Source organism: Lethenteron reissneri, chromosome 20 (genome assembly GCF_015708825.2).
Source record: "Lethenteron reissneri isolate LAM-NWPU_2019-01 chromosome 20, ASM1570882v1, whole genome shotgun sequence".
NCBI lineage: Eukaryota > Metazoa > Chordata > Hyperoartia > Petromyzontiformes > Petromyzontidae > Lethenteron > Lethenteron reissneri.
In genome coordinates, this window is record NC_083798.1 from 10,378,734 (window position 1) to 10,400,697 (window position 21,964).

At 55.1% G+C, this 21,964-nt stretch overlaps 1 protein-coding gene and 1 pseudogene across 2 annotated transcripts in view; one reads left to right on the plus strand and one right to left on the minus strand.

The window, feature by feature from the left end:
* The window catches only part of LOC133344739 (G protein-activated inward rectifier potassium channel 1-like), a 240,705-nt pseudogene that overhangs the window by 87,048 nt on the left and 131,693 nt on the right, over positions 1-21,964 (minus strand).
* LOC133344733 (integrin beta-3-like) overlaps positions 7,827-21,964 on the plus strand; it is a 32,620-nt gene continuing 18,482 nt past the window's right edge. Inside the window, exons 1-7 of one of the 2 annotated variants that reach the window (XM_061554839.1) lie at positions 7,827-8,186; positions 12,243-12,346; positions 15,242-15,470; positions 15,965-16,214; positions 18,704-18,872; positions 19,576-19,737; positions 20,733-20,828. In XM_061554839.1, coding sequence (XP_061410823.1) covers positions 8,123-8,186; positions 12,243-12,346; positions 15,242-15,470; positions 15,965-16,214; positions 18,704-18,872; positions 19,576-19,737; positions 20,733-20,828 — 1,074 coding nt within the window. In that variant the 5' untranslated portion in view covers positions 7,827-8,122. The remainder of the gene's footprint in view (positions 8,187-12,242; positions 12,347-15,241; positions 15,471-15,964; positions 16,215-18,703; positions 18,873-19,575; positions 19,738-20,732; positions 20,829-21,964) is intronic. The other variant, XM_061554838.1, reaches the window with a different exon arrangement.

Here is a 21,964-nt window from a genome sequence, read left to right on the forward strand (position 1 = left end):
GCTAGGGTGGTGTGGTGGTGCTGGTTGGCTAGGGTGGTGTGGTGGTGCTGGTTGGCTAGGGTAGTGTGGTAGTGCAGGTTGGCTAGGGTAGTGTGGTGGTGCAGGTTGGCTAGGGTGGTGTGGTGGTGCTGGTTGGCTAGGGTAGTGTGGTAGTGCAGGTTGGCTAGGGTGGTGTGGTAGTGCAGGTTGGCTAGGGTGGTGTGGTGGTGCTGGTTGGCTAGGGTAGTGTGGTAGTGCAGGTTGGCTAAAGTGGTGTGGTAGTGCTGGTTGGCTAGGGTAGTGTGGTAGTGCAGGTTGGCTAGGGTAGTGTGGTAGTGCAGGTTGGCTAGAATAGTGTGGTAGTGCAGGTTGGCTAGGGTAGTGTGGTAATGCAGGTTGGCTACGGTAGTGTGGTAGTGCAGGTTGGCTAGGGTGGTGTGGTAGTGCAGGTTTGCTAGGGTGGTGTGGTAGTGCAGGTTGGCTAGGGTAGTGTGGTAGTGCAGGTTGGCTAGGGTAGTGTGGTGGTGCAGATTGGCTAGGGTGGTGTGGTAGTGCAGGTTGGCTAGGGTGGTGTGGTAGTGCTGGTTGGCTAGGGTAGTGTGGTAGTGCAGTTTGGCTAGGGTGGTGTGGTGGTGCTGGTTGGCTAGGGTAGTGTGGTAGTGCAGGTTGGCTAGGGTGGTGTGGTAGTGCTGGTTGGCTAGGGTAGTGTTGTAGTGCAGGTTGGCTAGGGTGGTGTGGTGGTGCAGGTTGGCTAGGGTAGTGTGGTAGTGCAGGTTGGTTAGGGTGGTGTGGTGGTGCTGGTTGGCTAGGGTAGTGTGGTGGTGCAGGTTGGCTAGGGTAGTGTGGTAGTGCTGGTTGGCTAGGGTGGTGTGGTAGTGCAGGTTGGCTAGGGTAGTGTGGTAGTGCTGGTTGGCTAGGGTAGTGTGGTAGTGCAGGTTGGCTAGGGTAGTGTGGTAGTGCAGGTTGGCTAGGGTAGTGTGGTAGTGCAGGTTGGCTAGGGTAGTGTGGTAGTGCAGGTTGGCTAGGGTGGTGTGGTGGTGCAGGTTGGCTAGGGTGGTGTGGTGGTGCTGGTTGGCTAGGGTGGTGTGGTGGTGCTGGTTGGCTAGGGTAGTGTGGTAGTGCAGGTTGGCTAGGGTAGTGTGGTGGTGCAGGTTGGCTAGGGTGGTGTGGTGGTGCTGGTTGGCTAGGGTGGTGTGGTAGTGCAGGTTGGCTAGGGTGGTGTGGTGGTGCTGGTTGGCTAGGGTAATGTGGTAGTGCAGGTTGGCTAGGGTAGTGTGGTAGTGCAGGTTGGCTAGGGTGGTGTGGTGGTGCAGGTTGGCTAGGGTGGTGTGGTAGTGCAGGTTGGCTAGGGTGGTGTGGTGGTGCTGGTAGGCTAGGGTAGTGTGGTAGTGCAGGTTGGCTAGGGTGGTGTGGTAGTGCTGGTTGGCTAGGGTAGTGTGGTAGTGCAGGTTGGCTAGAATAGTGTGGTAGTGCAGGTTGGCTAGGGTAGTGTGGTAATGCAGGTTGGCTACGGTAGTGTGGTAGTGCAGGTTGGCTAGGGTGGTGTGGTAGTGCAGGTTGGCTAGGGTGGTGTGGTAGTGCAGGTTGGCTAGGGTAGTGTGGTAGTGCAGGTTGGCTAGGGTAGTGTGGTGGTGCAGGTTGGCTAGGGTGGTGTGGTAGTGCAGGTTGGCTAGGGTGGTGTGGTAGTGCTGGTTGGCTAGGGTAGTGTGGTAGTGCAGGTTGGCTAGGGTGGTGTGGTGGTGCTGGTTGGCTAGGGTAGTGTGGTAGTGCAGGTTGGCTAGGGTGGTGTGGTAGTGCTGGTTGGCTAGGGTAGTGTGGTAGTGCAGGTTGGCTAGGGTAGTGTGGTGGTGCAGGTTGGCTAGGGTAGTGTGGTAGTGCTGGTTGGCTAGGGTGGTGTGGTAGTGCAGGTTGGCTAGGGTGGTGTGGTGGTGCTGGTTGGCTAGGGTAGTGTGGTAGTGCAGGTTGGCTAGGGTGGTGTGGTAGTGCTGGTTGGCTAGGGTAGTGTGGTAGTGCAGGTTGGCTAGAATAGTGTGGTAGTGCAGGTTGGCTAGGGTAGTGTGGTAATGCAGGTTGGCTACGATAGTGTGGTAGTGCAGGTTGGCTAGGGTGGTGTGGTAGTGCAGGTTGGCTAGGGTGGTGTGGTAGTGCAGGTTGGCTAGGGTAGTGTGGTAGTGCAGGTTGGCTAGGGTAGTGTGGTGGTGCAGGTTGGCTAGGGTGGTGTGGTAGTGCAGGTTGGCTAGGGTGGTGTGGTAGTGCTGGTTGGCTAGGGTAGTGTGGTAGTGCAGGTTGGCTAGGGTGGTGTGGTGGTGCTGGTTGGCTAGGGTAGTGTGGTAGTGCAGGTTGGCTAGGGTGGTGTGGTAGTGCTGGTTGGCTAGGGTAGTGTGGTAGTGCAGGTTGGCTAGGGTAGTGTGGTGGTGCAGGTTGGCTAGGGTAGTGTGGTAGTGCTGGTTGGCTAGGGTGGTGTGGTAGTGCAGGTTGGCTAGGGTGGTGTGGTGGTGCTGGTTGGCTAGGGTGGTGTGGTAGTGCAGGTTGGCTAGGGTAGTGTGGTGGTGCAGGTTGGCTACGGTAGTGTGGTAGTGCAGGTTGGCTAGGGTGGTGTGTTGGTGCAGGTTGGCTACGGTAGTGTGGTGGTGCAGGTTGGCTAGGTTGTTGTGGTAGTGCAGGTTGGCTAGGGTGGTGTGGTAGTGCTGGTTGGCTAGGGTAGTGTGGTAGTGCAGGTTGGCTAGGGTGGTGTGGTGGTGCAGGTTGGCTAGGGTAGTGTGGTAGTGCTGGCTGGCTCGGGTAGTGTGGTGGTGCAGGTTGGCTAGGATAGTGTGGTAGTGCAGGTTGGCTAGGGTGGTGTGGTAGTGCAGGTTGGCTAGGGTAGTGTGGTGGTGTAGGTTGGCTAGGGTGGTGTGGTAGTGCAGGTTGGCTAGGGTGGTGTGGTAGTGCAGGTTGGCTAGGGTGGTGTGGTAGTGCAGGTTGGCTAGGGTAGTGTGGTAGTGCAGGTTGGCTAGGGTAGTGTGGTGGTGCAGGTTGGCTAGGGTGGTGTGGTAGTGCAGGTTGGCTAGGGTGGTGTGGTAGTGCTGGTTGGCTAGGGTAGTGTGGTAGTGCTGGTTGGCTAGGGTAGTGTGGTAGTGCAGGTTGGCTAGGGTAGTGTGGTGGTGCAGGTTGGCTAGGGTAGTGTGGTAGTGCTGGTTGGCTAGGGTGGTGTGGTAGTGCAGGTTGGCTAGGGTGGTGTGGTGGTGCTGGTTGGCTAGGGTAGTGTGGTAGTGCAGGTTGGCTAGGGTGGTGTGGTAGTGCTGGTTGGCTAGGGTAGTGTGGTAGTGCAGGTTGGCTAGAATAGTGTGGTAGTGCAGGTTGGCTAGGGTAGTGTGGTAATGCAGGTTGGCTACGATAGTGTGGTAGTGCAGGTTGGCTAGGGTGGTGTGGTAGTGCAGGTTGGCTAGGGTGGTGTGGTAGTGCAGGTTGGCTAGGGTAGTGTGGTAGTGCAGGTTGGCTAGGGTAGTGTGGTAGTGCAGGTTGGCTAGGGTGGTGTGGTAGTGCAGGTTGGCTAGGGTGGTGTGGTAGTGCTGGTTGGCTAGGGTAGTGTGGTAGTGCAGGTTGGCTAGGGTGGTGTGGTGGTGCTGGTTGGCTAGGGTAGTGTGGTAGTGCAGGTTGGCTAGGGTGGTGTGGTAGTGCTGGTTGGCTAGGGTAGTGTGGTAGTGCAGGTTGGCTAGGGTAGTGTGGTGGTGCAGGTTGGCTAGGGTAGTGTGGTAGTGCTGGTTGGCTAGGGTGGTGTGGTAGTGCAGGTTGGCTAGGGTGGTGTGGTGGTGCTGGTTGGCTAGGGTGGTGTGGTAGTGCAGGTTGGCTAGGGTAGTGTGGTGGTGCAGGTTGGCTAGGGTGGTGTGGTGGTGCAGGTTGGCTAGGGTGGTGTGTTGGTGCAGGTTGGCTACGGTAGTGTGGTGGTGCAGGTTGGCTAGGGTGGTGTGGTAGTGCAGGTTGGCTAGGGTGGTGTGGTAGTGCTGGTTGGCTAGGGTAGTGTGGTAGTGCAGGTTGGCTAGGGTAGTGTGGTAGTGCAGGTTGGCTAGGGTGGTGTGGTGGTGCAGGTTGGCTAGGGTAGTGTGGTGGTGCAGGTTGGCTAGGATAGTGTGGTAGTGCAGGTTGGCTAGGGTGGTGTGGTAGTGCAGGTTGGCTAGGGTAGTGTGGTAGTGCAGGTTGGCTAGGGTAGTGTGGTAGTGCAGGTTGGCTAGGGTGGTGTGGTGGTGCAGGTTGGCTAGGGTGGTGTGGTGGTGCAGGTTGGCTAGGGTGGTGTGGTGGTGCAGGTTGGCTAGGGTAGTGTGGTAGTGCAGGTTGGCTAGGGTAGTGTGGTAGTGCAGGTTGACTAGGGTAGTGCAGGTTGGCTAGGGTAGTGTGGTCGCGCTATCGCTGTGCTGTGTCCACGGCCTCTTTCTCCTGCATCTCCCCACTGCGATCCGACTTGGGCCGTGATCAGCTGTTCTCAGAGTTCCGTTTCATCAGAACATCAGAAACGCAATCCCCGCTGCGGCTGTCGGTGGCCGAGCTGTCGGCACAACCAAACACAACAACAACAGCAGCAACAACAACAACCACACAGGGCGGCAGGCTGACGCAGTGGTTGAGACTCGTGCCTCACACCAGGGAGGGTCGGGGGGAGAACACCCGGGTTCGATTCCCGCTCACAGCCAACACCAGTGACGATTATCTGAACCGGTCCCGGGCCTCACCTAGGTCGACTCAGCCTCAAATGAGTACCTGGTGCCGTGTGTAAACATCGCCACAGGGGAGACAAAGGCGGTCGAGCGTGGTGCTGGCCACCCACCCCCTCGTGTACCGTTCCGGCCTTCATAGGTGCTCACTAACAGCACTTGCCCCTACAATATGTTAAGCCTATGCGGGGGAACTTTGTCTTTGTGTGTTCTCCCCCCATGGGCTGCCACTCCGTGATGAGTCTGCACCACCCACCATCATGCCCTTCTGGTGACCTGTCCGCACGTAAATTGAACTTGGCACGCGTTCTGCCTCGGCCCATCGGCGGCCGTCGTGACGTCTCCAACTTGGGCGCGTTCCCCGATCCCCGCATCCCGCTCCCTGGCGCCGTCATTCCGTTCACCATTCCGCCTCTCGCCGCGCCACTCCGCGTTCCTGTGGCGGGAGCGCCCCCTGGAGACGCGATGCAGAACTGCACACAGTTTTGTTTCATTTGAGACCGTTACTCCCTGGAGAGTGGAAGCCCATGGGCCAATGTTGCTTCAAATAGCAGCAGCAGCAGGAGAACAGGCTGTGTGGACGGCTTCGTCCCTGTTTAGAATCATCAGCAGGGTAGACACATCGATGGCTCTCGTTTGCCTTGTGTCTACGGCAGCAGGGGGAGGAGGTGTTTTGTTTCTGCCTCGAGCACGTGCGGAGTGAACCACGTGCGGTGCCTGAAGACCAGACGATGGAGCAGCGCTGGCCTCTCTCTGCTGCGTCGACGACGGTGCGGGTCGCTCTCAACAACCGCGTCGCAACCACAACAACCACAGCACCACCACGTGCAGCAGGAGGAGGAGGGTGGTGGTGGTGGTGTGTGGGGGATTTTTCCTCGATAAACGGAGCAGTCAGGCACTCCTCCACCGAGCTGCGCATGCGATGGTGAGGTCCAAACCATCGGGCGCACATCACTCACGACTGCCCAATCCATACAACCACGTGCACTCTGGTGGAACTAGCAGACTACTCCGCTCAGCTGCCCCAATACAACCACGTGCACTGTGGTGGAACTAGCAGACTACCCCACTCAGCTACCCCAATACAACCACGTGTACTCTGGTGGAACTAGCAGACTACCCCACTCAGCTACCCCAGTACAACCACGTGCACTGTGGTGGAACTAGCAGACTACTCCGCTCAGCTGCCCCAATACAACCACGTGCACTCTGGTGGAACTAGTAGACTACCCCACTCAGCTACCCCAGTACAACCACGTGTACTCTGGTGGAACTAGCAGACTACTCCGCTCAGCTGCCCCAATACAACCACGTGTACTCTGGTGGAACTAGCAGACTACCCCACTCAGCTACCCCAGTACAACCACGTGTACTCTGGTGGAACTAGCAGACTACTCCGCTCAGCTGCCCCAATACAACCACGTGTACTCTGGTGGAACTAGCAGACTACCCCACTCAGCTACCCCAGTACAACCACGTGCACTGTGGTGGAACTAGCAGACTACTCCGCTCAGCTGCCCCAATACAACCACGTGCACTCTGGTGGAACTAGTAGGCTACCCCACTCAGCTACCCAAGTACAACCACGTGTACTCTGGTGGAACTAGCAGACTACTCCGCTCAGCTGCCCCAATACAACCACGTGTACTCTGGTGGAACTAGCAGACTACCCCACTCAGCTACCCCAGTACAACCACGTGTACTCTGGTGGAACTAGCAGACTACTCCGCTCAGCTGCCCCAAACGCCATGTGAACATAACAAGGAAGCCGCGTGCGCGTATTATTACTCTCGGAGCTGTCATCACGCCATGCACGCCCCGCGCGTTTAATAATTAAAATGATATCATCACTCGTGACGCATTTGCCTTCCGTATCCAGGGTGGAGTTGGGGGGGGGGGGGCTTTGTGATCCGTGTGCCGAGAATATCCCAACTTGCCAATCACGTGGGTGGGGGAAGGGGGGGTCGCGGGGGGAGGGGGGGTCATCGACTGCGAGGTGGCGGGGTTCGTTTATACCCGCGCGCCGTCGTTATTGGGGGGGTGAGGGAGGGGTTGGGGGGGTTGGGGGGGTGGGGGTAGGGGGGGGGGGTTGAGATTCATCAGCGCGGTCCGGCGCTCGCGCCTCCTGCCACTGGATGACGATTCCGCAGCAGCCGCAGCGGCGTCCTCCTACCCGGCGTCCTCCTACCCGGGGTCCCCCTGCCCGGGGTCCCCCTACCCGGGGTCCCCCTGCCCGGGGTGGCGAGCGAGATCGGTGCCAGAGCACTGGCCAGAGAAGCCGCTCAATTTGCCTCCAAAGTAGCAAAGAGAATGAATTATAAAAACGTAACTTGTCCTTTGTATCCATTGCGTTCGGAATGTATTTATAATATATATCATTATCCATTTGGATATCCACTGTTGCAAGAAAGGTGCAATTCACTGCCGTTGCTTATGTCACGACTGTATGATTGCAATGTTGTTGGTTAGCTGCCATGATGTCAATATCCTTAACCCCCACCCCCTCGTCCCCCACATTCCCCCGCTCCCCCGCCCCCCTCCTGCCTCTGTGCACCCAGCGATATAAACGCGCACGCCGCCACAGTGAGCCGAGCGGCTGCCAAGCGTGGAAGAGTAGGCCAAACACCCTCCAGAGCGCCCTCTCCCGTGGAGGCACCTTCCGCCATCGGTGGCGCAAGCGAGCAGGCACTTGCAGGGCTGCGCCTCTACGTGTGCGTGCTCAACTTCTTTCGCACCGTACGTAGCCACCCGTGCTAAGCGGAGGCGAAACGCACCGAGGCAGCCGAGCGATTCGTCCGAGCGACGACACGTCCGTGGCCAACGATCCGCCTAACCAGATACTCTCTTATGCAAACGGTTACCGGTTTATATTTTTTACTGGTCGTAACTTTAGCGAGTCTCGAGTGTGAAGTAGCGGCAGTTGTTATTGGGGCTGTTGTTGTCGGCGTGGGGAGTGGAGTGGGTGGGAGGAATCTGCGCCGCACATCGCCACGTGCATCGCCGCTGCGGACGCCAGATGCGCGCGCCTGCTGCTGCTGCTACAGCTGCTGCCGCTGCTGCTGCAACTTCTGCTGCCGCTGCTGCTGCACCGACACCGGACCCCGAGGCCGCGCTGACGCCGCTTACCCCTCCTCCTCCTCCCTCCTCCTTCCTCTTCCTTCCATCCTCCATCCCCACTCCTCCCCACCCCCTCTTCCTCCTCCTCCTGCTCCAACTCCTCTCTCTTTCCCCTTTTCTTTCGTGAAGTTGTGGAGCCACCTGGTAAGGATTGCGCACAAGACGTGCCCCGCTGTTTTCACCCCCTTACGTGCGCCCGCCTCGCTCCTCTCTCTCTCTTCTCGTTGATTCTCTCACACGGCGCCGAGCCGAGCTCAAGGAAGGGGAGAGAGGAAGGAAGGAGGGAAGGACGAAGGGAAAGAGGAACCGAGGGAGGCAGCGCGGGGGGCAGCCCTGCCATGTCCCCCCCCAGCCTGACATTCGTGATCCTTCACCTCCAGCTGGTCGCCAGGGCGCTGAGCGGTGAGTGTGGGGGGGTCGGGTTCGAGTCGAGGGGAGGGTTAGCGGTTGGAGTTCGAGTCGGGGGTGAGGGTTCTTTCTTCGGCTTTGTTCGTGCGGTATTGGCGAAACAGCGGAGCGTGTTTATAACTCTGTGCGTAGACTCACACAGAGACCCATAGACTCCTCACAATGACCCCACTGACTCACACAAGAGGCCCATAGACTCACAGAGACCCATAGACTCGCATAGAGACCCATAGACTCATACAATGACAAACTTACTCACGCAGATACCTGTAGACTCACATAGAGATCCATATACTCCTTACACAGAGACCCATAGACTCACATAGAGACCCATAGACTCACACAGTGACCCCACTGACTCACACAGAGATCCATAGACTCACACAGAAACTCACACAGTGACAAACTTACTCACACAGAGACCCATAGACTCACATAGAGACCCATAGCCTCACACAGAAACCCATACTGTACAACACAATGGTGATGCGAGTGATGGATTGCGCTTCACAGCAGTCACGACGAGGCTGTGACTCTTCATTCCCCACTTGTGCAGAAGTTACCCGCATCTCCCATGGGTTCCAGATACAGAGAAGGGGGAGGGAGGTATGGAGTGTCGCTCAGCCCAGAGCCGCCACCACCTCGGCGCGTTCCACCACAAATCTCTTGCGGATGTTCGAGTTCGCCTCTTGGCGATGACCGGATGAGAGTGTTTATCCCAACTCGGCTCCGTTGAGTTGCCGGAGTGCACAGCAAGTAGGAGGAGGATGATGGAGGAGGGATGAGGAGGAGGCGTTCCCGCTCACGTTCTGCCCGCCGCGCAAATTGCTGGTCCCGGCGCGACTCGTGAAGTGGTCGCGGCAAAGTCTCCGGGAGGAATGTCCGCGCCGTGTGCCGAGATGGGAGCCACTCGGCGCGCGCGTGAGCGGAGAGCCCGGCAGGGCCCGTGTTTACGCACGTGGCAACGATTAGGGGCCGGGAATCATCCAGACTCTACGTGCAGACAAGCACCACCACCACCACCCTGTCCAAGACAATCGCTCTCAAGTTAGACACGCGGAGATTGCGCCTTGAATATCCCGTCCCCTCTCCAGCCCTGGTTTGTGCCACGAAGCTAATTCATCGACAGCAGCACCATCAGCAGTCATGATCTAACCACTGCTGGATGAAAACCTCTCCAAGACGCCGCCATCATCATCTTTCACGATCCAACGATGTAACAATCCGACTGGCTCCTGCACACCGACGGATTCGTCGTTTAACAATTCAACTGGCTCATGCACACCGACGGATTTCATCGTTCCATCTCCGCGGTAGTCGTCGTCGTCGTCTCTGCAAGCCCCGCACGAGAACACGAAGCGAACTTCTCTCGTGCCCGAGCTTTGGTGGCGCTGCGCCGAGTCGCAGATGGCTTCGCACTCGGCTCCCATCGTCTCCCCTCTGCTTAGAAGTCGGTGCCAGTGGGGGGGGCGAATGTTACATTCGACGAATTCCATTCACATCCAGTAGGACTCTGTTGGGCAACGTGACAATACTAACTGCGTGAGTGTTTGTTGTTGTTCGTTGTTGCTAGTGTGTGTGTGTAGCTGTGTGTGTGTAGCTGTGTGTGTGAAGCTGTGTGTGTGTAGCTGTGTGTGTGTAGCTGTGTGTGTGAAGTTGTGTGTGTGTGTGTAGCTGTGTGTGTGAAGCTGTGTGTGTGCAGCTGTGTGTGTGTGATGCTGTGTGTGTAGCTGTTTGTATGTGTGTGATGCTGTGTGTGTGTGAAGCTGTGTGTGTGAAGCTGTGTGTGTGTGTAGCTGTGTGTGTGTGTAGCTGTGTGTGTATCTGTGTGTGTGTAGCTGTGTGTGTGTGAAGCTGTGTGTGTGAAGCTGTGTGTGTGAAGCTGTGTGTGTGTGTGAAGCTGTGTGTGTAGCTATGTGTGTGTGTAGCTGTGTGTGTGTGAAGCTGTGTGTGTGTAGCTGTGTGTGTGTAGCTGTGTGTAGCTGTGTGTGTGTGAAGCTGTGTGTGTGCGTGATGCTGTGTGTGTGTGTAGCTGTGTGTGTGAAGCTGTGTGTGTGTGTGAGGCTGTGTGTGTGTGATGCTGTGTGTGATGCTTTGTGTGTGAAGCTGTGTGTGTGTAGCTGTGTGTGTGTGTGAAGCTGTATGTGTGTGAAGCTGTGTGTGTGTAGCTGTGTGTGTAGCTGTGTGTGTGTAGCTGTGTGTGTGTGCTGTGTGTGTGTGTAGCTGTGTGTGTGTGAAGCTGTGTGTGTGCAGCTGTGTGTGTGTGATGCTGTGTGTGTGTAGCTGTTTGTATGTGTGTGATGCTGTGTGTGTGTGTGAAGCTGTGTGTGTGAAGCTGTGTGTGTGTGTAGCTGTGTGTGTGTGTGTGTAGCTGTGTGTGTATCTGTGTGTGTGTGTAGCTGTGTGTGTGTGAAGCTGTGTGTGTGAAGCTGTGTGTGTGAAGCTGTGTGTGTGTGTGTGTGAAGCTGTGTGTGTGTGTAGCTATGTGTGTGTGTAGCTGTGTGTGTGTGAAGCTGTGTGTGTGTAGCTGTGTGTGTGTAGCTGTGTGTAGCTGTGTGTGTGTGTGAAGCTGTGTGTGTGCGTGATGCTTTGTGTGTGTGTAGCTGTGTGTGTGAAGCTGTGTGTGTGTGTGAGGCTGTGTGTGTGTGATGCTGTGTGTGATGTTGTGTGTGAAGCTGTGTGTGTGTAGCTGTGTGTGTGTGTGAAGCTGTATGTGTGTGAAGCTGTGTGTGTGTAGCTGTGTGTGTGTAGCTGTGTGTGTGTGCTGTGTGTGTGTGTAGCTGTGTGTGTGTGTGAAGCTGTGTGTGAGTGAAGCTGTGCGTGTGTGTGAATCTGTGTGTGTGTGCCTGTGTGTGTGGGGCTTCTGTATGTGAAGCTGTGTGTGTGTGAGGCTGTGTATATGTGAAGCTGTGTGTATGTGTGTAGCTGTGTGTGTGTAGCTGTGTGTGTGTGAAGCTGTGTGTGTGTAGCTGTGTGTGTGACGCTGTGTGTGTGTGAAGCTGTGTGTGTGATGCTGTGTGTGTGTGAAGCTGTGTATGTGTGTAGCTGTGTGTATGAAGCTGTGTGTGTGTGGAGCTGTGTGTGTCTGTGAAGCTGTGTGTGTGTAGCTATGTGTGTGTGTGAAGCTGTGTGTGTGAAGCTGTGTGTGTGTGTAGCTGTGTGTGTGAAGCTGTGTGTGTGTGTGATGCTGTGTGTGTGATGCTGTGTGTGTGAAGCTGTGTATGTGTGTAGCTGTGTGTGTATGAAGCTGTGTGTGTGTGGAGCTGTGTGTGGGTATGATGCTGTGTGTGTGAAGCTGTGTGTGTGTAGCTATGTGTGTGTGTTAGCTGTGTGTGTGAGGCTGTGTGTGTGTGAGGCTGTGTGTGTGTGAAGCTGTGTGTGTGTGATGCTGTGTGTGTGTAGCTGTGTGTGTGTGTGTGATGCTGTGTGTGTGCTTGTGTATGGGAAGCGGTATCGTAACGATTAGCGCGTTGCGCTACAAACACCAGTGGCGATTATCTGAACCCGTCCAGGGCCTCCCCTAGGTCGATTCAGCCTCAAATGAGTACCTGGTGTGATGTGTAAACATCGCCACTGGGGAGACAACGGCGGCCGGGCGTGGTGCTGACCACTCACCTCCTCGTGTGCTGTGCCGGCCTTCATAGGTGCTCGCTAATAGCACTTGCCACATCAGTCTGCTAAGGCTGTACGGGGGATATTTGTCTTTGTGTACTTGCTTGTGTCTGTGCTGGAGTAGTTGAGTAGGGCTTGTGTGAATGTGCGAACGTGTGGGGAGCGGTAGTGCGGTGGTTAGCGCACTGCACCACGCACCAGGCGACCTGAGTTCGATTCCCGCTCACGGTCAGCACGAGTGAGGATTATCTAAACCGTTGCTGGGCCTCCCCTAGGTCGACTCGGCCTCAAATGAGTACCTGGTGCGGTGTGTAAACATCGCCATTGGGGAGACAAAGGCGGCCTTTGTCTCCCCAGTGGCGACCTGCGTAGGTGCTCGCTTACAGCGCTTGCCCCAACAGGCTATACGGGGGATCTTTGTCTTTGTGGTGGCTGCAGCTGGCGAGGGAGCAGGCGCGGGGGGGGTCTGCGCGGGGAGCGGAGCTCTGCGCTGCTCTGAATGCATCCTCCTGCACCCATCCTGCGCCTGGTGCTCCCAGAAGGTGCCAATCCCCCTAACTCAACACACTACGCTACCCCTCCCCCCCACCACCTACACACATCACATCCCATACAGCCCCCCTCCACCACCACGCACACACCAGGGCTACCACGGTGGCGAAATGTTAACTACCTCGCCTGGTATAGCGGAGGTCGTGGGTTCGATCCCCGACGCCCGCTGTATATTTGGAGTTGGCGTGTCTCTCTCTCTCTCCCCTCGTGGTTGCGTGGACTTCTCTCCGGGACCCTCCGGGTTTATTCCCTCCACATTTAGACTCTCAATGTGTGTTGAGAGTATTTGGCTGCTAACACATTCCTGCGGAGGGAGCTGGTAGGAACGTTGGGTTGCTCGGTCAATGACCAGGGTCAACGGCGGCGTGGTGTATTCCGCAAATATGGCCGACTGTGAGGGCGGGCACAAGCCGGCGTGAGTAGGTTAAACGTTGAGTTTTATAAGGGCACCACGGGGTGACCAGCCCCTCCCATCCCACTCTCCACCCTACCTCCCCACCCAACCCCTCCCCACCCTCAACACCCAGCCCCTCCTGACCCTCCCCACCCAGCCCCCCCCCCCACCCAGCCCCTCCCTGCACGACGGACGGACGGACACAATAATCCCCTGTGGGCTGGTGTAACCAGGAGGTTTCTACCAGTATAATTGTCCATGTGATAAGCCACTTCGTTGAGCATTCTTTTTTTTTTTGGGCCAGGGTCGCTTCTCAAAAAGATCTGCATAGCTCAGGTGGGCCTTACCTGGTAAAATAAAAAAAACATCGTTTGTAACAAACAAAAACATCGTAGTTCACATCCCCTTCATCCCCCCCCAACACCACGAATCTACAGACCCCCTCCACATACATCACACCCACTTCGCAACACACCCTACACCCTACACCCCCACTGACCCCCACTGCCCCCCACGCCTAACACCCATCACGTCCCCTTGACACGCCAACATCCCACCTCGAGCCCCGCGTGTCAATCTCGCCCCCCCCCCACCCCACCCCGCCGGACCGGGCTCGCACGGGGCCACGTGGTGTGAACGACGTATCTGACAGCCGCGTGACCACTCGGCATCTTCGTTCGTTGTCACGATTCCAAAGTGACAATTTCGATTCACCGATCGCCGCTTCGTTCTTTCTCCGTTATTGGTGCGGAATGGGACTGCTGGAGGAGGAATCCGATGAGCTATGAAGCTCTTTGTTTGACAGATGTTCAGTCGGGGCGGGTCAGCGAGTTACAACAACAAAAAGTACAAACGCACTATAGCAGTGCGACACAGAGACACGCTAAAACAAGTCTCTAAACGTAAATAGATACGGCACATATTGTTGGTTCTTTCGGTAAATTCACGTAGAAGGGAAATAATAAAATAATTAAAATAAAACATAATAAAATTAAATTCTCACGATGTTTCGGCCACAACACAAGCAGCCGTCCTCAGGTGAAGAACAGGTCTGTCGGAAAGACAGCGTCCCAATGAACACTGCTAAGCTTGGCAGCGTATTTTTAAGCTGGATGGGAGGAGCAGAGCGCCTTGACAAAGGAGTTTGATATGTAAAGCAGTGTTCATTGGGACGCTGTCTTTCCGACAGCTCTGTTCTTCACCTGGTGACGGCTGCTTGTGTTGTGGCCGAAACGTCGTGAGAATTTAATTTTATTATTTTATATTTATTATTGGATTATTTCCCTTTTTTGTGACTTTACCGAAAGAACCAAGAATATGAATCCCTGCAGTCACGAAAGCTTTAAATCGAAATAGGTACGGCACAGTATACAATATTAGTATAAATTGCATAAGTGCATCAAATCCCGTGGATTTTTCAACACTAAATGCAAGCCTAAGGCAGCAAAACAAGAACAAAAACAGTCCCAGACCACACCAAGACAGAACACAGCCCCTAGAAATTGCACATCAAGATGAATCTGTCGATACACAGGTAAGGAACAACATCATAGATCACATTGGCAAGTTTTTCAAGTTTTCAAGTTTCATTGATTAGGTATAACCCTGCGAGCCATGCGGCTCTTGAGTCGGGTACAACCGCAACAAACTAAATATGAACAGAGAACATCTTAAAGCAACGACGCGCAACAAAAACATCCTGGAATAAACCAGCACATCTTCCAGAAAAAAAACACCGTATTACAACGCTGTGTGCAAAAATCCCAGTGTGATGTAAGTGAAACAATAACAACCATATGACAATTTATATTAAAGTTACGTGATTGTGTCCAGCACTCATCTTTCGCTTCAGGATATTTCTTGAGTTCAAGTGGTGTTCCAGAAGAGATAGAGAGCTGAACTGGGCACTAACACAGCTGAGTCTACCCTCATGACCATAAACATTCAACATTGCATTTGGAACCCCGAGTATCAGGGCGTGAAGGTTGAGCGTAACAATCAATTTTACTCAATTAACCGATTCCTACTCACGCGACCATTGTTTTGGCATCCGATGTAATCGCCTCTTCCCTCTCCTATAGACCCCCACCCACCCGCCGCCTCACCCGCAGTTGTCGCGGTCACGAATCCGTGAGCGCGCGTCACAGCCACCCTTTGTGTCGCGATGCCTCTCCCGATTTCACGGAGAGGCCCAGAATTACTGGCGCGTAATGCGCGCGATTACTCCGGAGGAGGCGGAACAATGGGCCGCTCTGTAGGCCGCCACATCATCAGAGAAGCTCTCTCTCTCCCCCCTCTCTCTCTCGAGTGGATGGGTAGGTGGGGACCGCTCCTACGGTTACAATCGCGCCTCTTGCTGTCGTCTCGAAATCGTGTCTTGTGTGAATCTTCATACACATGGCTCACTCAACGCATTCAAACCCGAACGCTCTACTCCTCGCGCGCCTCTCCCATCCCCCTGCCCCCCCCCCCCACCACCACTGGCACCCAGGATTTTCCGGGCGGCCGCTCCCGCTGCGATCTCCAGGAGCGCCTCCTCCGCTCGGGCTGCCCAGCCGACATGGTGGAGGCCCCGAGGAGTCAGGTGCAGCTCGTCCAGGCTCTGCCGCTCAGCGACAAGCCCGGGACGGGGGAGACGCGAGAGACGCGAGAGACGAGAGAGACGCCCTCTGGAGTGGTGCAGATTTCCCCGCAGGAGGTGTCGCTCTCCCTCCGGCCAGGTGATTTGTCGGGTCCTGTGGGGGAGGGGGGGCCGCTCTTCCACGCGGCTCCGCGAATAAATAAGCGACGCCGCCGATCGCAAGCGAGAGCGCGACTCGCGGGAGGAGCGTGCCAGTGGGCGCTCCATCACCCGCGCCCCCCGCTGTTATTAAGAGGGACGCCCTAAGGTTTGGGGTAGGGGAACAAGTTCAGGTTGCACGGATGGTCGCTCACATTCCTCTTCGTTGAGCAGTGTTCCACAATGCAGCGTCCCTCACACACTGCCATGGTACCACTCTGACAAAAACAAATATCCCTGCTGCCAACCATCAGCCCCTTATCCCCCCCCCCCCCCCCCACTGTGTTCTAAACCCTCACGCCGTTGTGCGGGTCCTCATCCACGGACAATTACGTCGCAGTCCATTCACACGGTAAGTGACCGCACCTCCTGTGTGCCCCCTTGACCCAACGCTCATTGTGCCCTCCTTGTCCGCGCGCGCTCGCTCGCTCGCAGGGGACCCGGCGACCGTGCGCGTGCAGGTGCGCCAGGTGGAGGACTACCCCCTCGACCTCTACTACCTGATGGACCTGTCGCTGTCCATGAAGGACGACCTGGACAATATCCGCGTGCTCGGCGCACAGCTCGAGGCCGCCATGGCCCGTCTCACGAGCAAGCTGCGTCTGGGCTTCGGCTCGTTCGTGGACAAACCCGTGTCGCCATTCACGAACACGGCACCGGCTTACCTGCGCAACCCGTGTCTCAGGTGCGGCCCTGAACATCTGCCTGCTAGCCTGCCTGTCTGTCTGTTCGCCTCGAAGCGTGGTTCTCCGCACAGAAGCTCAAATTCACACACATATGTGTGTGCGGCAATGGAGGGCGGAGGAGCTCACAACAGCGAGCGGAGCGGCGGGCCGTTAAAACGCAGCGAGTTGGCACAGCGGCAAGCAAAGGTGGTGGCTCTGCCAGGCGTCTCAGTCAGTCAACCCATGGCACCTGCGTCTGTCCCGTGACTTCCTGCCAGCAGAGCCTTCAACACTTCACGCGGCCTTAATGTGCACCTAGCCTGGCACAGGCTCTGTGGTGACGTCGCCTTCACGTCATGGCTATTGTTGTTCAGTTCCATTCCCGTCCACGGCGAGACATGAGCGGCCAGTGATATTTTAACCTATCGTGGAGGGTCTCACTTGGGTCCATTCCGCTTTAAAATCCATACCTGGTGCGGTGTTGTAGAACAGCACTGGGGAGAATAAAAATACGACCCGGGGTGAGACACTGGCCCACATCACCACCTCGTGTGACCCTGATGGCTGTCAGAGTTTTGCTCATCATTAATAGCCCTTGCCCCCAACAGTTCGAATGCGTATATATATATTTAGAGGGGGATCTTTTGCCATTGTCTTTGTGGGATGCGGCTTATTGTTGTTTTAAAGATGCATCTTCACTTATAATCCGATAACCAAACGCAGCATAATGATGAGTAATGCACCACAACACATCAGCACAATAGGGACTCTTGCTTTTTACAAACAAGAGTTGGGATGGATGGAGTGAGTGATTCGTTGGTTGTGAGTTCTCGCTCGATACACCGATTGATGGAGACGGCTCCGTTACAATTTATTTGCTCTCAAAACATCGTCATCATCATAACCGGTATCGATGTGTTGAACGATGTTTGCTTGTATTATCATCATCACCCGACGGTGGTGACTATGCACGCGGCCTGTAATCCAGCACTATGGATCGCACGGATGTTGCGAAACTCCCTACCCTGGCTCGCCAGGAGAAGGCAGGACAGCGAGTGTGGACGAATCTCCATCTGTTTCCGTCTGTACGGGGACAAAGTGTTGCTCCCCTCGCGCAAGGCGTGGGGTTTCTCCACGTGCTCTGGTTATCTCGCGCGTGTGTAATTATAGACGCAACTCATCATTAATTGGCTGAAGGCGGCAAGTTAGCAGAGGGGGTTGTCACCTGGGGGTGCGAGATGCCCCCTCTGGGGGTAGCGGGACATGGCCAGATAAAAAATTTAACCAAATTATCGAATCACAAATTAAGCACGGACACGTAAGTAACAACTACTTTGTTTCATCAAGCCCTATGCATTTATTACAATTGTTTTGTTTATTACGATTGAGATCCAAAGGGGGTGCAGGGCTGCAGTAAAGGTTAAGAACCACTGCGTCAGAGCATACGTAGTACCGTACAACAATGGATTTTGCTGCAATGCTTTCTGCTGACAACGTAGCATTTTCGCAGCAGCCCATCCGAACATTCGTTATGCAGGCTAAAGGAAATTCCTGCTTTTAGCTTCTGAGATCTAAAGATGAGCACGGTTGGCGACGTACGACGGTGTGAAAGAAGTTCAACATGCACATGAGAGATGGGGCGCACTGTGGGTGACACTCGTGGCCACATGGTACATTCGTGTTCGTCCGTGTGTTGTTTATTATCTGCGCCAAAAACACACGTGCGCGTGCCACGTGTAAAAGACCCGCAGTTGCCTCAATTGACTCCAACTTTGTAAGGCTGCTTGGTTAATCGATCGATATAATGCAATTTTACGGATCGATCAATCAATGGATACACTAATTGGATGACTCAATTTGAGCAATTTTTAATCACGTGCAATCACACCTCTGCTCCAGTGACGATTATCTGAACCGGTCCTGGGCCTCCCCGAGGTCGACTGCTTTAAATGAATGCCTGGTGCGGTGTGTAAACATCGCCACGAGGGAGACAAAGGCGGCCGGGCGTGGTGTTGCTGGCCACCCACCCCTCGTGTGCCACAGTGCCGGCCTTCATAGGTGCTCGCTAACAGCATTTGCCCCAACAGTCAGTCACAGGGTTATATGGGGGAGCTTTGTCTTTGGTGGTGGTGGTCGTGGTTGGTGGTCGTCGTAGTGGTTGTGGTAGTGGTCGTCATGGTAGTTGTGTTGATGGTCGTGGTGGTCGTGGTGGTGGTCGTGGTGGTGGTTGTGGTCGTGGTGGTGGTGGCTGTGGTCGCGGTAGTTGTGGTGGTGGTCGTGGTGGTCGTGGTGGTGGTGGTGGCCGTGGTCGTGGTAGTGGTCGTCATGGTAGTTGTGTTGATGGTCGTGGTGGTCGCGGTCGTGGTTGTGGTCGTGGTTGTGGTCGTGGTGGCTGTGGTCGCGGTGGTTGTGGTGGTGGTCGCGGTGGTGATCGCCGTGGCGGTGGTGGTCGTCGTCGTTAAAAATCGCCACGATAACCTCCTCGACTGTTCTCATCGGCCCCTTCCAGGTTCAAGCGCTTCCCCGTGTGCGGGACTCCCTTCGGCTTCCGCCACGTGCTGGCGCTCACCGAGCGCGCCGCCAGCTTCATCGCCGAGGTGCAGAGGCAGAACGTGTCGCGCAACAACGACGCCCCCGAGGGGGGCTTCGACGCCATCCTGCAGGCGTCCGTGTGCGGGGTACGCAGGCGGTGCTGGTGGGGGGGGCGTGAGGAATGTACGAATTGATGGGTGGTGGGTGAGAAGTCAACGAGTGAGGAATTAAGTCGTGATCGTGTGGCAAGAGTTAACCATCGCCACCACCATTACCATCATCATCGTTATCACCATTAACACCACCAACATTACACCCATCATCATCATGACGGCCATGACCAACAATGGAATCACCACCACCACCTTCATTATCATCAGAACTATTACTAACATCAACCAAAGACAAAGATCCCCCGTATAGCCTTAACCGACTGTTGGGGCAAGTGCTGTTAGCGAGCACACAACCAGTAACCGCCACCACGTTGACCACGTGTTAAACACCCCCTCTAAACCTCCTGCTTCAAAGCCCCAGCGCAGTACACAGAGCCCGTGCGCGGGTACACTCACCCTGAGCCTCGCGAGGCGTCGTCGGCGCGAGTTCGGGGTGAGAGGCGGCGTGGTGCTGCTCCTACTCCTGCTGCTCCTGCTGCTGCTGCTCCTGCTGCTGCTGCTCCTGCTGCTGCTGCTCCTGCTGCTTCTGCTCCTGCTGCTGCTGCTGCTCCTGCTGCTGCTGCTCCTGCTGCTGCTGCTCCTGCTGCTGCTGCTCCTGCTGCTGCTGCTCCTGCTGCTGCTGCTCCTGCTGCTGCTGCTGCTCCTCACCGGGCGACTCGCGTCCTCCCCCACGCAGGAGCAGATCGGCTGGAGGGGCGGCGCCACGCACCTGGTGGTGTTCGCCACGGACGCGGGCTCGCACCTGGCGCTGGACGGGCGCCTCGCGGGACTTGCCACTCCTCATGACGGCCGATGCCACCTGGACCCCAACAACAGCTACGCGCGCAGCAGCGTCATGGTGAGCGCTCGCGCGCACGCGGGCAGCGTGGCGGTCGTTGTACATCATCAGCACTGCCATTATGGCCGTCATCGCCGTGACCATTGGTTACGATCATCAGCGTCATGATCATCACGGTTGCCATTATCACCTGTGCCATCTTTGTTATTATTATTCATCATCATCATAACTTATGGCATCATTATCATCAGTCCTGTGACGTTTACGAATGGCTACCGCACAGACATATTTTGTTACCCCATTTTGTTATGCCATAGAAAGGGGCCGTTGCCCGAAACGTTGCCTCTTATATTTACATTTTTCACGCCTGTTAAGGGCGCACACACAGACACAGCCTCGACACAGAGGAAACCTCGCGTCCATTGGCAGCGCTCACTGGGCAGACACCGTAGGGACCGCGTCTCGGAAAGTACAATCATTCACGGAAACCAATCTCCCCCTCTCTCTCTCTCTGTGACTCCTTATTCTTCCCACAGCTCACAGCGATCCACCTGATTACTATTTTATTTAACTGTTTACTTCTTTATATTTTGCCAGGTAAGGCCCACTGAGCTGTAAAGCTCTTTTTCAGAAGCGCCCTGGCCACAAACGATAGCTCAACGAACCTGGCTTATCACGTGGCCATTTATAGCAGGCAAATACTCAAAACGCACGTTGGTTCCAAATGCGGAAGGAAAAATCCGGAGGATCCGCAGAAGAATCCACACGACACACGGGGAGAGAGACACGCGAACTCCAAATATACAGCAGGCGTCAGAGTCGGGATCGAACCCGCGACGTCCTGCATACCAGGCGAGGTAGTCAACATCTCGCCACCGCGGCGCCCCAGATACCCGTGAGCGGATCGTATCGTCATCATCATCCCCAGCCTCGCCGAGTCCCGAGGACTCTTCTTTACAGGACGGTCCCGCCAAGTTTCCCGCAGTGAAGGATGGCGATGTTACGACGCCTCTTCCCAGTTGTAATTAAAAGGCCGTCTTTGTCTCTCTGTCCAGGACTACCCGTCGCTCGCCCTGCTTGGGGAGAAACTGTCCGAGAACAACGTGAACCTCATCTTCGCGGTCACCAGACAGCACTACGCCTTGTACAGGGTGCGCGCGTCCATCCATCAGCCTGCTCTGTCCATTCGCTGCCTCTGTGTCCATTGTCGACATATGCCTCTACGTGTGCGTCTGTCTGTGCATTTGTCCGTCTGTGTACGTATCAAGGTCGTAATTAATTAAATATTCAAATATGCTCAAAATGTCCCTCCCAAAATATCGCAAAATAAATCATTGCTATGCTGTGTTAATAAAAATAACAATTTGCTAACCCTTGGCCATAATATCAGCACTGCAATTCCAGTACGGCCACAGTCCCCCCACCTTCATATTTGAGACTCGCTTGCGATGCCTCTTCCTCTTGCCCAGTGGACCCACAACTTCCTTCCACCTTCACTGGGGGCAGTTAAGCCTTTCAAGGGCGTAATTATAATATTCAAATATGCTCAATGCCCCCCACCCCCAATATATTGCTATAAAATAGATTTCTGTGTATATGATTGTGGTTATGGTTGTACTTTATTAATCCCTAATCTCTGCCATTACATACAATGAAACAAGAAAAGGTAAAAAAAGTAAAAACAGAGCAATGTAATACAATACACTATTAGACATTGTAAAAAAAAAAATCCATCCCTTGTGTTAGTGACTTTTTAAATATTTTAGGCAGGAAATGAGTTATCAAATTTAGATCTTTTTCGGGGTTGGGACCCTCAGACACCCTGGAAGATTTGGTCCCCCCCAATGTTGACTCCATGGCTACGGCCTTGGTACACGTATGTATGCATCTGTTGGTGCATCTGTCTGTATGCGTGTCTGTCTCGGTGTCTTGCTTTATATACTGCCCCTTTGTCGACTATTGTTTGCCAATTTGTCTATGGGGTTGTTGTTGTGTCTTCCTGTGCCTATTTCTCTTTAAGGCTGCATCTGTCGATGTGTCTATTGTCAATGTCTCTACTTATCCCTTTTGCAATGTGTCTACTTCTCTGTCTATTGCCCAATTTGTCCGTCTGTCTATTTGAATGTCACCTTGCCTCTTTCTCCAGCTGTCGTCCACGAATGCTACCCTACCCTGCGGCGCGTCTGCCGCAGCACCTCCCGTGCTCAGAGCGTTGGCCCATCGCGATGTCCAGCATTGAGCGCTCATCGTCTGACCCTCACCTCTTCCATTGACCTTGACCCCTGGC